We start from the raw sequence: 17,490 nt of genomic DNA, 5'->3' as shown, positions 1-17,490 counted from the left end.
TCCTCCTACCAACACCTACTCCAGTCTGGTCACTAACATCACCTATCGCATCAAAGGCAGTGCTACCTGTGAAACCAGTCATGTGATTTACAAGCTAAGATGCAACCACTGTGCTGCATTCTATGTAGGCATGACAACCAACAAGCTGTCTGGCCACATGAACGGCCACCGACAAACTGTGGCCAAAAAACAAGTTGACCACCCTGTTGCTGAACACGCTGCCAAACATGATATCCCTCATATCAATGACTGCTTCACAGCCTGTGCCATATGGATCCTTCCCACCAACACCAGCTTTTCTGAATTGCGCTGCTGGGAACTTTCCCTGCAATACATCCTACGTTCCCGTAACCCTCCTGGCTTCAACCTTTGTTAGTCACTGTCCTCGCCCATCCAGCCCCCTCCCTGTTCCAATTCCAGCACTACGTAGCCATCATTTCACTGCCACACCCAGTCCTTTAATTTCTTATTATTTCTCTCCTTTCCGCTACTTACCCCCTTCCCCCTCCGCACCTTCTCTCCTGCCCTCTGTCTAAACTGCAATGCTTCACTGTCCGCCACTCTCACCATACTATCCCTCCACCTCCCCGCCCCAGCCTCATCCTTACCCCCACCCAGTCACCACTCCCATCATGAACTGGTGCTGCTGCTCGCAGTGTGGTTTCAGTTCTCTGAGACTGCAGACGTGTGTGTGTGTGTGTGTGTGTGTGTGTGTGTGTGTGTGTGTGTGTGTGTGTGTGTGTGTGTGTGTGTTTGTTTTGTGCCTATCACGACTCAGCATCTCTGCTATATGGTGAGTAGCAACTTTCCTTTTCTGATATTGTTACATTCCACCCTGGATTTTCCATTGTTTGATTAGATGATGACTATTAATATGTGATCTTTTAGGCCTTCTCAGCATGATTGATTAATGGTGTGCTTTTGGATGCTTTGCTCAGCTGTTGTTTCCATTTTATGCACAACATTTTGATGAGTGATCCAACTGTCTTCTTCAGATGTTGTGAGTTTTGCTGTTACATGTACTCACTGCCTGGACTCAAACCAAATTGTTGGTTATGACAGCACAGTATACCACACAGAAGAAAGACTTGATTCTCACTAAAAAGTCCAAAATTTCCGTAGACATCATGAATGACTGATCGTAAACTTTTACTGATTAATCAAATTCTTCGGAAAACCGTTGTCACTCAGAATTAAGGAAAATGCCTAGAGCCGTGGATTATACGATGCCTCATCACAAAAGCTGGCCATGGACTCATCTCCTTCCTCATTTCTTTCCTGGTACTAGAGCTTGTGAAGGATCTCTCCTTTGATTGGCCAAATATCACAGTACTATTCATATTTACATTTACATAACCCAGTACTCTTCCTCTTTGGACCAGTCCCACTTCTGAAATCAATATATATGAAATTACAAAATAACAAATTCCCAAAAATTGAAAGAAAACAAATTAACTCCATCTTTGAAACAATTGCATCAACTGATGAACTGTAATCATTGAGGAAAAGGAAGTGAAAGTACATTGCAGTGTAAAAATTATGATGATGCTCTACATTCAGAAGTCTGGTTTGAGGTCTACTGTAACTAACAGTCTGACAACCGATGTGTATAACAATAATTCTAGTTGATATTGATTAGCTCTGATTTGACAACAACCAGTAGCTTATTTAAATATGGTTTCATTGGATTAATCATGTAAAAGACTAAAGAAAGCAGAATATTCCTAAAGTACCAGAAACTGGCTGCTTTGCAGTTTTTACTTTTCCTCACACCTCACATCAAGGGGCACACTTCATTCTTAGCAATTTCAATTATTCATACTCCACATACATGTTGCATTCACTCCTTTGTTCATGTAAATATCACAACAAAAATGAAAATAATGTCACACAACAGACAGTCTAAAACTGAAACTATTACATAAATTTTAGGCTTTTCTTCAAAATGTTGTTTACTCAGTTATTGAATAATCAAATATTTTGTCAAAGTTCTTCACTGATTACACGAAACATATTAACATGTCAGGAAGCTGTACATCATAGAACATAATAAATTCCACATTTTAGGTAATTTTTCATATTTTGCTAGTTATTTTAAATAATAAGCTTAGATTCCATATTTTCGCTAACGATCACCATTACAAAAGGCTTTGCAAAGTTTCATAACAATTGTGTTATTAGAAATGTCTTTCATAATCCATTGTAATGCATGTAATAAATGTATCTTTGTTCAGTACAGTCCCTCGGCTTTGTCTGAAGAGCTGGCTGGTTTACTTGTAACATATGTTAATCTCGGTGTGTTTGGAAGCACTCTCTAGGGCAATGACTTATTGGATGTGCCAAGAAAGCTTCTCTCAGATTGTCTACTGGTGATGAAGATTGCTACACCTCAGGTCTACTCTCAGCCCCTTGAAGAAAAAATGAAAAATTTAGCAGAAAGTGCCAGCCTGCTAGAGAAATGAAATACAGTTCTGAAAGACTGAGAAGAAGATATTGAAGAAGTAAAGAAGGAAAAGAACTGATTACATCAAATATGTTACATGAAGTGGATGAATGCAGGAAATGGAAGAACAACAATTTTGTAAAAGGAGGGAACATGTAAAAACTGAATACTTTCACTTGTATGGATGTAAATTGACTTGTCCACTGTCTTAGGCATAAGCAGCAAAGTACAAAAGAACTGGAAAGGTTAACAGATCAATCTAGAGACAAATGGATGAAACATCAGCATGAGGAGAAACAATACCGTACATAGCAGCTAAGTATCTAACAAACAAAGAACCAAGATAAGTCAGCAAATGCATGCTTGAAAGAGATGGAAAGATGACAGCATGCATAGAAGAGAATAAACAGTTATGGAAGGATTATGTTGAAAAATTGAAGCACAAGGAGATAAACACAACTAAGATTGAAATGTGATGAAATGGAACATGGACCAAATACATTGAGGTGTGAAGTGGAGAAGGCTATTAAGGATCTCAGAAAGAGGAAATCAATGAGGTGAGATTAAAAAAAAAAAAAAAGAAAAAAAATCTAAAGGCCTTGGGAAATGGAGAGATATCCATAGTGACTAACCTTATTAAGATATGTGATGAGGGTATGTGGTCAGAGGATTTGGTTAAAACTATTCTAGTCCCTATATCAAAGATATAAACCATCACATAATATAAGGATTTCAGTATTGTTAATTTCATATGCCACATTACCAAGACCTTGTGTAGCGGCCGGCCGCGGTGGTCTCGCGGTTAAGGCGCTCAGTCCGGAACCGCGCGACTGCTTTGGTTGCAGGTTCGAATCCTGCTTCGGGCATGGATGTGTGTGATGTCCTTAGGTTAGTTAGGTTTAAGTAGTTCTAAGTTCTAGGGGACTGATGACCACAGAAGTTAAGTCCCATAGTGCTCAGAGCCATTTGAACCTTGTGTAGCATTACTCAAAAGATTAGAAAGAAAAATTCATGAAAACATGGAGCAGTATCATTTTGTGTCCAGAAAAGAAGGGGCATGAGATGTCATTACTGGATGTTTTAGAATGATAGAATAAAGAATGATAGAAATTAACAAGGATATTGCCTGCAATGAAGAGTTATTGAAAGAAAGATTGCAGGAAAGGGAGACAGGAGGAGGAGGAGGAGAATTGGAAAGGTGGATGATATCAAAAACGAATGAAATTACCAATCACCATCTGTTGTAAGACAGATATATCAATGCAGTAGTGTAGTTGTGAGCAAGGTGTTTTTATTTTTTGCTGCTTTGATTGATCCACAACTTATGCTTGGAGAGAATAAAATATGCGTGTGGAAGATGTCAACAATGTTTGGTAAAAGAAGCCTTACAAGATGGTAATATTTTGATAGTGCATCCAACCTCATACTTCTCTTTTACTCTCCTCATATGTAACTCTTCATTTTCAGGTTTCTTTATTGTTATTGTTGTTACTACTACTACTACTACTACTACTACTACTACTACTACTCTTACTCTTATTAAATACTGTTCTCTGTACTGTCTGCAGCACTTAGAGGCTGTTTCTTTATTGACTTATAAAAATATCACATCAAGGAAACACAAAATTCGAAGATAGCTATCAAGCAAATTACTATGTGTGTAAAAAAAATTATCAAGGAGAAGGATGTAGATTTGTGCAGTTCACCTAACTTGTTTCATTTAAATACTAGTATTCTTCCATGTCAAGACTATAATTGGTTCCTTCCTCTTTTGTTGTTAGATGTGAACTCGTACTGTATAGTTCACTCATTATTAGATAACAGACATGTACCCTTGAAAAATAATTTATAGGTATCCATCTTTTGACACATGCTTCTTTCTGATATTTTTTCCAGGTGACGACTTAGGATCGTATGTGTTGCGTGAAAGTGTGCTGAAAGAGGAACAAATAACCTCTCCAAGCCTGGCATGGTTGTTGCCTTCTACACTCTTTTGGCATCCTAATGAAATCTTAGTACAGACAGACAAGAAAAATTACACAGTTGAAGACTATAAAGCCTTTTTCAAGTAAGTTATTTAAAAATAGCATGAAGAAAATGATTTAGTTCCATTTGTCTCACATGGTATAATGGTCTAAATATCTCATTTTACAGGGACATCAGTTATCCTGTTGCTTGGGAAATGCGTAAGGATGTAGAAAAATACAGCTTGGAATTTCAAGCTCCAGGTGTAGAAGTTCATTGCTTACATGGTTATGGTGTTAACACCATTGAGAGGTAACTTCACAAATTGTATGATGTGTGATGCTTACTTTCATTAACTTAGTTTCAGTAACTTGTTATGAGTTGCTAGTTTTCTTTTCTTCTTAAACTTATTCATTTTTTATTAGTTAATAAAGTGATACAACTGTGAGAGGCCCAATAGAAACTGGATGTAGGAGGAAATGTTTGTCCCTTAAGAATGGAACATTCCTTCGCTAGTAGTGGAAGGCAAGGTTGAGGGAAATGAGAAATATATTAGAAGCAAGGGAGGGGAGGTTACTCAAAATTATGTGACCTGTTTTATTGGTTGTTTGTTGTTGTGAGTTTGTTCTGTACAGCAACGGAGAAGTGGACAAGTGAGAAAACTATGAATTTCATAAATTTGATTTGCATAAGACTAGAGCCAGGGGCATTGAAAGTAATGTATATGAAAATTGCAGTCTGAAAAAGGACAGCTAGCAAGCTGTTGATGATGAGCTCTGAATCATGCTTGATGAAGCACATAAAAAATTCCAAAGTTTTCTAACGTATACCAAATGTGAGGCAAAAAGTTGCATAGGAACAGTCTAAGTACAGGTGGCTCCTCATCTACATGGTTTACATTTGACGCCGTAATTTTTGTACTATCTCAAAACCTGCTTGAAGCAGGAATTGATAGTGTAAACAGTGTTAGTGGCTGGTGAAACAAATAAAACATTAAGAAAAAGTTCTGTTCTTATTTCAGACTTACTGTAATGAAATTATCAAGACCTTGTACCAAAGCATTGCATAATTCTGGTACCAAGAGGCTTATTGATGAGTAATGCACTTGAAAGATGTACTTTAAGCTTCTCTATGTATCACCAATAGCTGCCACCAAAGGATGAGTGTCAGTGGGATTGTAACTGGAATACACTCTCTCGTATCTGTTTTAGCAGTTCTCAGATCAATTTCTTGTGTAAGATATTCAAAACTGTGTTTTGATATTGTGGTAAAATTCTGGAAAAGGTTTGTATGCGGCATCAGTTCACAAGTTAAATATTGTGAACCATTCTGCTTGCTTAAAGATCAATGCAAGCACAAATCCCGATTTATCATGTTCATTCTAACTTTATTCCTTATGGTATGGAAGAACAGCAGAAGCACTGTATCAGCTCGTGTTTATCCATTTTGTGGCAGTGATGTGGCCCAATGTGAACACTTATGGCTTGAGAATGTATTGCCATAAATGGCGTGAGTCATATGGCAAAAATTTTGCTGGACGACATTGTCAGGATATATGTCGGCAACATGCAATTTTTATGGCTCATGTAAACATACTTTAAGGATTTTTTGTCAAAGACATTCATGCACCTAATTCTTATGTACTGTGTATTTACAAGAGGTACTTATCCACTTGCAGTGACGGAAGAAAAGGAAAAGTTCATTGAAATGCCCTTGTACTCTTGATGGGCTTGCTTAGGTGGCTGTAATTATATGTACACTTTAGTGGTAATTTAAGTGTAATAATTTTGATGAAATAATCTACAGGTTGTGATTGCCACAGCATACATGACATTTTTAACATATGTGCACTGCCTTAACATTTCCTTCCTTTGTATTTTTATTTTGGTAGAATATCATCTCCAGAGACTGTGAACATAAGCACAATATTTTGTCCTATTATTGTGCAATTTTGAATAATTTCCATTGCTATTTTACAGAATCATAAAAACTCTAGAGAATAAACTAACTTATTTGAATTACTAGGAAATGATAAATTGCTACTCACCATGCAAATGACACGAACTGCAAACAGGCAAACTAAAAGACACTTACCATTAGCTTTTGGCCAAAGCCTTATTCAGAAAAGGACACACACACACACACACACACACACACACACACACACACACACACACACACACACACACACACACACATATTTATATATATTCATTCACACAAGCAAGCACATCTCTCACACATTCATGCACAAATGACTGCCATCTCAGGCAGCTAGGACCAGACTGCAACTGTCATGTGGAACAGAAACAGCAATCTGGAGGGGGTGGGGAAGGGGAAGGGATAGCAGGGTGCAGGTGGGGGCAGAGAAGTGTGCTGTCTGGCAGGGCTTGTGGGTACTAGATTGCCAACAGCTACAGCATCGGGTGGTTGTGGAACATTGAGGTGGGGAGCAAAAAACGAGAGGAGAAAGCAAGGAAAACACCATGGGCAGGTACGTTGGCAGAGAGCAGCACACAATGAGGATGAGGAGACAAGAATAGGGAGAGGTGATAGGACGGAGAGGGTAAACACTGTTTTGTGAAGGATATCTGAATGGTCATTGGCAAACTGTGGCCAAGAGCAAAGTAGAACACCTTGTGGCACAAGATGCTGAACATAACATGCTTGATTTCAATGGGAGCTTCTCTACCCGGGTCATCTGGAACATCCCCTCCACCACCAGCTTTTCTGAACTGTACAGATGGGGGTTATCCTTAGAACACATTCTCTGCTCCCAGAATTATTCTGGCCTCAATCTGTGATAACCTAATGTCTCCACACGCTCCATCCAACAGTTTCCATCTTCTCTGTCCTGTCACCTCCTCCCTATTATTGTGCCCTCACCGTCTTTGTGTGCCACCCTCTGCCAATGCACCAGCCCCTCTTTCCCCTTTCCTGCACCTCTCATTTTTCTCTCCCCCCTTACCACTCCCATCCTCACCCCACCTCCCCGCTCCAAAGCCTTCGGCAGCCTATTCCCTGCTCACTCCAGTAGACAGCACTTTTATCTGTCCCCACCCATACACTGCTATCCCTTCCTCTTTCCCATCCTCTCCAGATTGCTGCTTCCATTCCATGTGACAGTTGCATTCCAGTCGGAGATGATGGTCATTTGTGCATGTGTGCTTGCTTGTGTGAATGAATGTGTCTGTGTTTCCTTTTTTGAAGGCTTTGGCTGAAAGCTAGTGTGTGTCTTTTTGTTGCACCTGTCTGCAACTCAATGTGTCATCTTTATGGAGAGTAGCAATCTATCTTTTCCTTATACTTTCAATATTCCAATCTATAGTTTCCATTGTATTATTTGAATTATTAAAATAAGTTAGTTTATCAACTGCAATCTAATACACCTTAATGTTACATAACATTAAATTAGCTGAAATTGAGTAATAAAAGTTTTCTGAAATTATTTTTTGTTCATATAGTGTTTTTAATCATCATGATTAGTATGGTAGTATTAGAAATAAAATTAAAAAGAAGAACTGCGAAGGTTAGTTGCCATTCCAATCAAAAGTACATTGCCTAATATACATTCAGTTACACTTGAATTCTGGCCTGAGTTTTCTGACATACAGGTTGTATCACTCTGTCTAACATGTGCTACAAATTGGATAAAAAAGTAATGATCCAAGTTTTTTCCAAGATTAAAGTTTACAATAGTCAAATACAGTCATAAAGTGTTGTCAGTGCCTAAACTATTTTTAACTGATCAAAGCTAACATGCAATATGTCTGTGTGTTTTACTTATTGCTAGGGCTTTACATTACTTCTTTCTAATTCTCCTTGTCTGAGTTCTGAAATTATTGTTGCAATCTGCGTGCTATTAATAAAAAGTTTGGTAATCAAGATGCTATACTTATTTTTCAGGTTGGTGTATAAACCAGGAGGATTTCCTAGTGCATACCCTGACTTCTTATATGGTGATGGTGATGGAACAGTAAATAAACGCAGTTTGGAGGGCTGTCTCCATTGGCAAGGCAAGCAGAAACAAAAAGTATATCATCAGACTTTTCCAGGTGTGGATCATATGAATGTGTTAAGAGACATTCGTGTGCTTGGCTATCTGAAAAGTTTACTCAATAAATTATAGTTCTTGTACCATAGTGTAGTGTTTTGAATTTTTTTATGCTGTTGTAAGTAGAGACATGAGTAAATAGTATTTTGCAGTATAAAAGTACACCTGAGATTTCGTGCTGTACAAAAACTTTGATTGTTGCAAAGAGAACAGGGTTTCCATTTCTATCCACATGTGAACTTACATAAAAATCTCATAAAAAATATTCAAACTATTGTACATTAGAAAGTGAGTCTGAAGAAAAATTAACTTGTTAATGCTTGATGAAACAGTAATTTTTGATAACTTGGTATTAGATATAAAATATATATATATTTACTAGAAAAGGAGACATGGAATAAATACAGCAATGAGGGCTTACCGTATCTCCAAAGGAATAAAAACTGATCTGGCTAGAAACTGGTTGGTGATTGGGAACAAGGTCATCAACATTTTTTTTACATCCTAGTAGAACTATTGGCTAGAAGGTACTGATAGATGAAATGACAGAAATGTAAAAATATTATATGGATATTAATATATTACAATATTAGGGACACAAGAGACTGTAAGACATACAGCAAGAAGAGATTGGCTAGAAGGTACTGATAGATGAAATGACAGAAATGTAAAAATATTATAGGGATATTAATATATTACAATATTAGGGACACAAGAGACTGTAAGACATACAGCAAGAAGAGATTGAACAAATGCTTAGAGGTCTTGTGACAAGAAAAGCTTCAAAGGATAGTTGCCATTCCATTGCTTAATATTTGGTCAGTTAAACGTGTATTCTGGCATGATTTTCTGGTGTATGTGGGTTGTAACACTCCATCCAACATGTGCTGCATATTGGAAATAAATCATTTTTCATTTTATAGCAGTATACTCTGTCATTTCTCTTCTTAACAGAGCTTCATATTCTTATCGCTCAATGTTGTTGGAATAAATTTGCCCACTGTCAAATGAGAAGTCCTTCATTCTAGCAACTCATTCTTTGTAAAGAGAATAAAGTAGGAAAATAATTTCATAGTGTAATTCTTGATTTAAAAGCTTGTTAAAAACTCAGATCTATCTGCCTTGTGCCACAATGGATACACTAGTGCAGTATTCTTTATCTGGTTTCTCCCCCCCCCCCCCCCCCCACACACTCTAGTGTATATTTGTAAAAGTTTTTGTCATGAATTTTCAGAAGTTTTATGCTGTGGTATATTGTTAAATTTTTGGGGTCAGTTCTAGTGTCCGATACCACCTGTCGGCTTTGACCTATGACGTAATGTGTGATGTTATTTTGTTTGTGCCGCAGATTGCTGTAGATGAACGTTAAATGATTTCTCTGGATTTCCTCGTTACGCACTTATATTAAAAATTCAATGTAGATTGTTTTGTTTTCATCTCGAAATTTGTTTTCGGCATCTTTTGTTAATGAAAGTAGTCGTGATTTATAAGGTCTTAATTTCTCACTCTGTTCGTTATAGATGAGTCAGTTGTTTTTACTGTGAAAATTCTACTTTAGAAAATGAGTGACCGTAAATCAACTATAAAATGTTTGCAATCATTGGGTGTCACTGCTGAATTTAGCAAGTGCAGTGTCTGTGGAAATTATATAGTTTTGACGAAGGTTGGGTCATCACGAACTTCTGACGAATACATGTGGAGGTCCAGAAAAAATAACATATGGAGATCCATATGCAGGGGGACGTGGTTCGAGAGATTGAGGCTGAATTTAGAAGTAATTGTCATGTTAACCTAATATTTTTGCTATGAATATTCTTGCAAATCTGCCATGCACGAAGCAGAGGTTTCGTGTGGCACTGTAGTCGACTGGCTCTCATTTTGTAGAGAAGTTTGTGGGGAATTTATAAAGTATAGGGGGTCATTTGGGGGGGCCAGGGGTTATAGTTGAGGTAGACGAGCCACATTTTGGAAAGAGAAAGTATGAAAGGGGGCCCGAGGTTGTTGGGCTTTGGGTTTTTAGAGTAGTAGTTTCTAGAGGAGACTGTTCTGATGTTGTTGCATTTAAGGTTGTACCAAATCGGAAAAAGGAAGTCTTGACATCTTTAATAGAAGAATATGTTGTAGAAGTTTCTGTAGTCATGTCAGACGGGTTTGCTTCATACAAGGGGTTGGGTGAAAGGACTTATCATCATTTGGTTGTGAATCACAATATTCAATTTAAAGATTATAAGATGGGGGCTGTAAAATCTGTTGTCGGACGGGGAAAGAGCAGGATTTCAGTGTTGCAAGGCCATTTAGATTAATACTGTTGGAGGAAGAGTATTCCTAAAGGTTATTGTTTATTTCTTGCCTTTATGAAAGTACAAAATGTACATGCCTTGATTTGTTAGTTAGGTGTTGGTGGGTCTGATACTTTTTTCTTGTTTTATGTTGCGTTTTTTTTCGTTACTGTATTGTGCGAGTGCTACTTTTTTAGTTTCTCTGCAGGGAGGTTTTTCTGTTGTTTTAATATTTTCTGGTTACAATGGTGGGCCGAGGGCTATTGTTGTGTCTCTGCCGGAGGGTTTATGTGATTGACTCGTGGTTTCATTTTTTTGTTATTTTAAAATTTTGCATCTGATTGAGGGCGGGTAGTTGGGAAGAACTGATTTGGGTGGTACCTCATTTGTGCCTGGCAGTTTGCATTTCTTATTTTTTTTTTCATTAGTTATTCTGGATTTTTCTTCTTTCATTACAGTTTGACCTCCTAACAATATTATTTCTTGTTATGTCCTTATTTCGTTATTGTCAGCCTTGATCTTTGACTCCTTATGAAGTTCATATGCGGTAAGTTTCTTTTTATGTAGCCACTTTTATGTTTTCCTTTTCGATGTTTTTGCTATACTGCTCTTAATTTTACTTTCATTCCTGATGTATCAGTTCTACTGAGTGTTATTTTGGCGTTACTGTATCTGTTGTGACTTTCGTGTAGTATAGGTATCGATTCCAGGGTTTGGTCATTCTTGCGTTTTATTCCTTTGCGTGTGCAGTGATGTGTGTAAAGATTTTCATTTCTTGAAAGTCTAGTCATATTCTGTAGTTCACTAAGAAGATCATTTTTTAAGCACGTTTCTGATACGTTATAAGATCAAACAGTAATATTGGAATCGGTAACTAGAAATGACCTACATAGGTTGCTTGTAGTTACTGATTCCAACTATTCGACGGTTCATTATTTAGATTGTTTTTGCAGTATGTGTGGAAAATATAATATAATATACGCACTCATAATTGCACTCATGTTCTTATTTATTTCAGTCATCTTCAACTCGTTTAAATGAACTTCGCTTGTAAATAAAAATTCGTGTTAAATGTATTATTTTATGGGATGCTACATTCGTCTGTTTACGAGTATGATCCGTTCCATTCATAGATTGTCCATTGCAGCATCTTTGCCTTATGTATGACATCATTGGTCAAAGCTGACAGGTGGTATCAGACACTAGAATTCATCCAATTTTTGTAAGTTTATAGACACAGTTTGTAGAAAGTATAAGGATTATAATAATATGTAAGCATTCTTTTAATAGTACAAGGAGAAGAAGATTGCATAGAATCCTAGAAACTTCGCAGTTTCATTGTATAAAACAGCTTATAAGGTGGTTAATTTCTCGTGGTTATAATGTGTTCATTGTTTATAATATGTAATGGTAATTTATTGATAATTTATTGAATATGTAAAATCATATATGAGTATGGAATTTTGTATGGTAAATGACTGTAGGTCATGAGGGAACCTGTTGACTTGGCTTGCGAGAGTATTACATGACAGAAACAGTCTTTTCATAGAGATGTTTATACATTTTTTTTGTAAGAAAAATTTAAAAACTGAGAAGACCAATTTTTAAAAAAAAGTGAACTGTATAATACATTGTTTCTGAAAAGATAAATTTATTTTCATAATGTGTAGTTATTTATTGTAATTGAACACTGTGTGTTTATGTATTGATTGTTGATGTACTCTAGTAGGTGTGTACTTAAATCAAAGAGCTGTTTTGGATTACAACTTTTTAATGACCCAAATTTCTGGCTAGGTCAGTGGGTTGGCTAATAACAGTTTTAACTTTCTGTGATGTCATTTTTCGATGAACATTCTATTATTATATTGTCATGACATTGTAGGTTACAGATTTTCCATGTCCCCTGTATAGGGTATAGTTTGTTAAAGTAAATTTTAGTAAGACATTGTAAGTTTTCAGTAATGTTTATTAAATCAAATAGTCATAATTTTTTTCAGTGGATCAACAGATTTTGACTGGTCAGTTTCAGTAGCCAAGTAATGATTCTTGATCTAAGGTGGTGTAAAAGTATACCAAGGTCACCGTTTGTGTGAGGCACCTACCAGTAAACTACATATTTTGATGCAGCCTTAGGCCAAGAATCATTCATGTGTTATTGAAACTGATTGATTAGTTGAAACTGGTCTTGCCGCAGCAGTACTTTATGTGAGTAAACTGTACTGTTAAAAAGAAATGTAATTGCTGTTAGTCTCTGCTGTTAACATGGCAAACATGAACAATCTCATTTATGTTGTAGATTTATCTTGCTGAGGGAGGTAAAGCAATGTCAATGAATTTTTAGTATATGAAAGTAATCTGAGGTTCCCTAAAACGTCACATTTATTTATATATTTTATGTAAATTATTGGGTAATATCTGACAATACATGCCTGAAATTTAAAGTTAGTGAAATTAGCAGGTGAGAAATATGAATGGTATTGGTTTTTTATTGGTTGAATGTTTCCAGAACCTATGCAGTTTTTTGAGGATTTACTGTGTATTTAAAAATACATTTATCTTAAAAATTGAAGATATTAATCTTTTTATCATTAATTTCTTGTTTGACTGGAAACTTTTATACTCTCAGTAATACTGTTTTCCTTCTATTGAAGTAATGGTATGCTTAGTAATTGTAAGAAGATTAAACTGTGTAGCAGTGAACATGGGATCTTCTCAGGCAGCATTTGACCCATACCATACTATCTTCATTTACTGTCATTGAGGAGCTTGCTAGCCATTGAAACATCTTCTCCAACAGGGATATTTTGATCACCCCACTTCTCCAATTAGGATCCCTTCTTGTTGATTTGTACTGTACTTATAAGAGGGTACTTGCTTAACACAACTCATCTCCCAAGTAGAAGTTTACCGGACTGCTCCTGGACTCTATAAGTTTAATATGATAAACTTTTACACAAAGGTTTTCATCGTAGAAGTTTAATATGATAAACTCTTACATAACAATTTTCATCAGATGTGTTACAAATGTCTATTCTTTTAGAAGCAGTCTTGGGCTGCTACTGAAGATTTAAGACAGACCATGTTAGTAATTTACAGCAGTAAGTTTCTTACCAGTATAAACACATCATCTCTTAATTACACTGACCAAAAGCTGATTGCTGCTCTCCTATTATCCCACATCTTTCAGTGATTCTTGCACTTTGGTTTATTAGACATTTTGACAAGGACAGTGTGCAGTAGCGTATAGATTGTTGTTTTTGTTCAAGAGAAAAGAAAATACTTGTCCTGAGTTCGCCATGGTTTCTTACTTGGAAATATGTAAAGAACTTGCTAATGAATATTGCAATTATCTAATGTAAATGGTAGCCCCACATTTACTGAATAGTAATGTTTTTTTCTTTTTTTCCAACTCTTTGTCAAACCAGCCTCTGCAAAAATGGTGTTTGTCATCACTTTTTAATCACTAGGATATACACATTTTATGTTATATAAACATATTATTGTCCTAAAATGTCTACTATCATAAAAATTTCTCTATAGGCATATGTTTACTTTTCCTCTGCCCTCCTCACATACAACGTAGAAAGGTCTTCCATATATTCTTGTGTTCTGTTTGTCTTCCATTAGACAAAATGGAAAGGCCATATATTTTAAATTTCTTAGCTTCCCCTGCATGCCATTCTCATCTTTATACAATACCAGTGTTGTTATAGTACGTCTTTAAATTGATTGTTGTTATTAGAGCTCTACCTCAATTTAGAATGTTACCATTAACTAGCTAGTCTTATCCACCTTATGTGATGTATTAAGTGATGTACTTCTTGCATTTTGTGTGCTGCAAATGTGTTAATAATTTTGTATTTTAGTTTGTTCCTGCATTGTTATTGTATTGTCAGGTTAAAATATTGCTCCTAAATTGAGATTTATATTCTGGTACTTTATTTATTTGTTCTAATTGGTTAGTTTGTTGAAAGTGTTTGTGATTTATTAACTGTTACTTTTGATGTAGTGTGTACTCCCTAATAAAATGGAGGTAAGATGGCAGATTTTCTTATTTTAATAAGTGTTTGCCATCTGCAGCTATTTCAAAAGCAAGTGGTCGGTACATATTCTGATTTAATAGATTAATGATCAGTGAGCTTAAATTAGCGAGTGGAATAACAGAATTGCAATATCTATGTTCAAAGTGACTACTCAAATGACTACCGATAAACTTGTAGTTTCAATATTAAGATGGCTGTGTTTTTTGAAAATTTATGTATTAGTTTACAGCATTGTATTCATTTGTTACATATTTCATTGATTAAAAACAGATATTTTGTTCATTAGTCAGTCTTTGTTTGCCACAAACCACGTACATTTTGTTTCTCATGTGTGTGTTTCCTTTTAGGCAAGGAAAATCAATGGACTGTGATATAATTCAATTGTATTATCTCCTGATTAAATAAACAGATTTTGAAATAAATGTTGTATATACATTTGGCTTCAGTTTTATGTGGTCAGATATGCTCATTGCCTATTTTTTAAAATAATATTTAATTCCACATCTGTATTTGTTATAGTTGACCAACTGGCCTCTTTTCCATCAGACTGCACAAAAAGTTTAGCTGTGTCTCCACTTAATGGAGTTTTCTGCACTCTGCTTGGAAATTAGAATCTAACCTGATAAGGGTTCCAGGCTGATGAGCAAAACTCAAGAATCATACAAACAAGTGTTTTGTAAGTTGCTTTCCTTTATGAATAAATTACATGTCTATAAGATTCTTACAGTGATTCTCAGCATGATCTGTGCTTTCTCGTACAACTTGTTGTATATGGTAATTCCACTTTAGGTTGCTGCAGATGTGTACTCCTACACATTACATTTAGTCATATGCAGAGTTGGCTGCCAGTCTGCATTGGAGCATACTGTTAGATAACAGCATTGTATGCACTGTAAGTGCCAGAACTTCTGACATCCATTGAATCTTTTATACATATAAAAGCTCAAATTTTCTTCACTAAGTAAGTGTATAATGGCATCAAATTCTTTCTGGAAGTCAAGGAAGAGTTCATCAACCTGGTGCCGTTATTTACAGTGCTGCTGACCTAACAGACAAAGAGGTGAGTTTTGCAAGATGTCCATCTGCAGAACCTGTTGTTATTTTTGTAGAGATGACTTTTGCCCCCCCCCCCCCCCCCCAAAAAAAAGGGTTATAATGTGTGGGCAAAATCATATTCCACAATGCTACAGCAGATTAATATCAGCAATATAGGGCTTTAATTACATTCATCAGTCTGGCAACCCTTCTGGAAAATGGGAATGACCTGCACTTTTCTCCAATCACTTTGTACCCTTCACTGCTGCAGCAAATCTATCAAAAAGTGTTGTTATAAATGGAGCAAGTTCTTTCAAGTAATCTTATGGGTATCTCATCTGGCCCAGCTGCCTTACACAGTTGAATTATTTTAGTTGAATTTCTGTTCCAAGATCACTCATTTCAATATCTGATATTTTGGCATTTGTGTGAGGATTCAAAGGTTTGATATACTTCAATGAAACATTCCTGGATGACTAAATATTGTGTTTTGGACTTTGTCATCTTCCCTTTCAGTGTCAGTGTGATCACTGAGTGACTATGATTTTGATCTACTTACAGATTTTATGCAAGACCAAAAGTTATTAGAATTTTTGATCAGATCACTTGCTAAAATTTTAGTTTGCTTCTCATACTTCTCTTTGTGCTCTCATTTAGGCTTAATCCAGATTTTGTTTATCAACAAGGCTTTTATTTTGCTTAAATCTGTATTAAGCTCTCTGCAGTTTGTTTCCTGTTGCACTTTCTAAGCAAAAATATTTTCCATCCTTTCTTAACATTCCTTGTAATACTTGCAGTTATTGATGCTATAACTGCCTTAGGGTTACTGATTCCATCCATTATGCTTTAGCTGTTTCAAAAAATCCAGGTCTGTCAGAGAACCAATTTGTGAGGGTAATGTCTGAGGGCCTCCTAGTAACTAAATGTTAAAAAAAAAAAAATTCAGAACAATCTCAGGCAAGCCCCATCTCTGGCACCAATTTTAATCTACAGCTAGCAAACTGAAGTCCTCCCCCTAACACCACATCAAAACAGGGAAATTTTAATACTCTCCAAGTGTTCACAGCAGGGCTCTGCCACTTCAGCTCATGATATGGGTGGTCAGGAAGCACAAGTTATTACCATTTTTGACACTCCTTTGAAGTTTACCTTCACCCAGATTATTTCTCATTTGGAATTTGTAATACCTACACTAGGTACTATCAGTTCTTTATGGCAATAAATATGCTGCCACCATTGGTGTCCAGCCTATCCGTGTGAAATATATTCCTATGTGAATTTATGATTTCCCTGTGACTCACTTTTTGTTTCAACCTAATTTTCTGCTTCTAATACTATGTGGGCATTAATACCTTTGGTAAGAGAGGCTAATTCTGTGTCCTTACCGTGGATGACCTTGCAGTTCATTAATACCACATTTTTTCTTACTGATCAGCAATAATGAAAATTCTCTTTGGAGAGTGATGTGGCTGATCTTTCTCCTATTACAGCAGGTAATTATTCATTGACCCTGTAGAGGGATTCTTCCACTTTAAAAGAATCAAGGATATGCCACACACACACTGTTACCAGAGTAACCACTTCCCTTGTATAGCACATACTTGACCCACTGAGGAAAGTTCTACAACTCTCCACCCAATGACAATCGAGAAACAGTCATCCAAGATCATT

General features: G+C 36.3%; 1 protein-coding gene across 3 annotated transcripts in view; it reads left to right on the top strand.

The window, feature by feature from the left end:
* The window catches only part of LOC126162848 (phospholipase A2 group XV-like), a 31,154-nt gene extending 15,726 nt beyond the window's left edge, over positions 1-15,428 (top strand). Inside the window, exons 5-8 of one of the 3 annotated variants that reach the window (XR_007535121.1) lie at positions 4,340-4,511; positions 4,598-4,720; positions 8,315-8,989; positions 9,104-15,224. Coding sequence is in view for 2 of the 3 variants with exons in the window: in XM_049919619.1 (XP_049775576.1) it covers positions 4,340-4,511; positions 4,598-4,720; positions 8,315-8,463; positions 15,304-15,395 (536 nt within the window). In the remaining variant the exon portion in view is untranslated. Of the gene's footprint in view, positions 1-4,339; positions 4,512-4,597; positions 4,721-8,314; positions 15,225-15,303 lie in introns of those variants that run through there. The other 2 variants (XM_049919619.1, XM_049919620.1) reach the window with 2 other exon arrangements.
* The last annotated feature ends 2,062 nt before the right edge of the window (positions 15,429-17,490 follow it).

Source organism: Schistocerca cancellata, chromosome 2, assembly GCF_023864275.1.
Source record: "Schistocerca cancellata isolate TAMUIC-IGC-003103 chromosome 2, iqSchCanc2.1, whole genome shotgun sequence".
NCBI lineage: Eukaryota > Metazoa > Arthropoda > Insecta > Orthoptera > Acrididae > Schistocerca > Schistocerca cancellata.
This window is presented reverse-complemented; position numbering and strand designations above follow the sequence as displayed.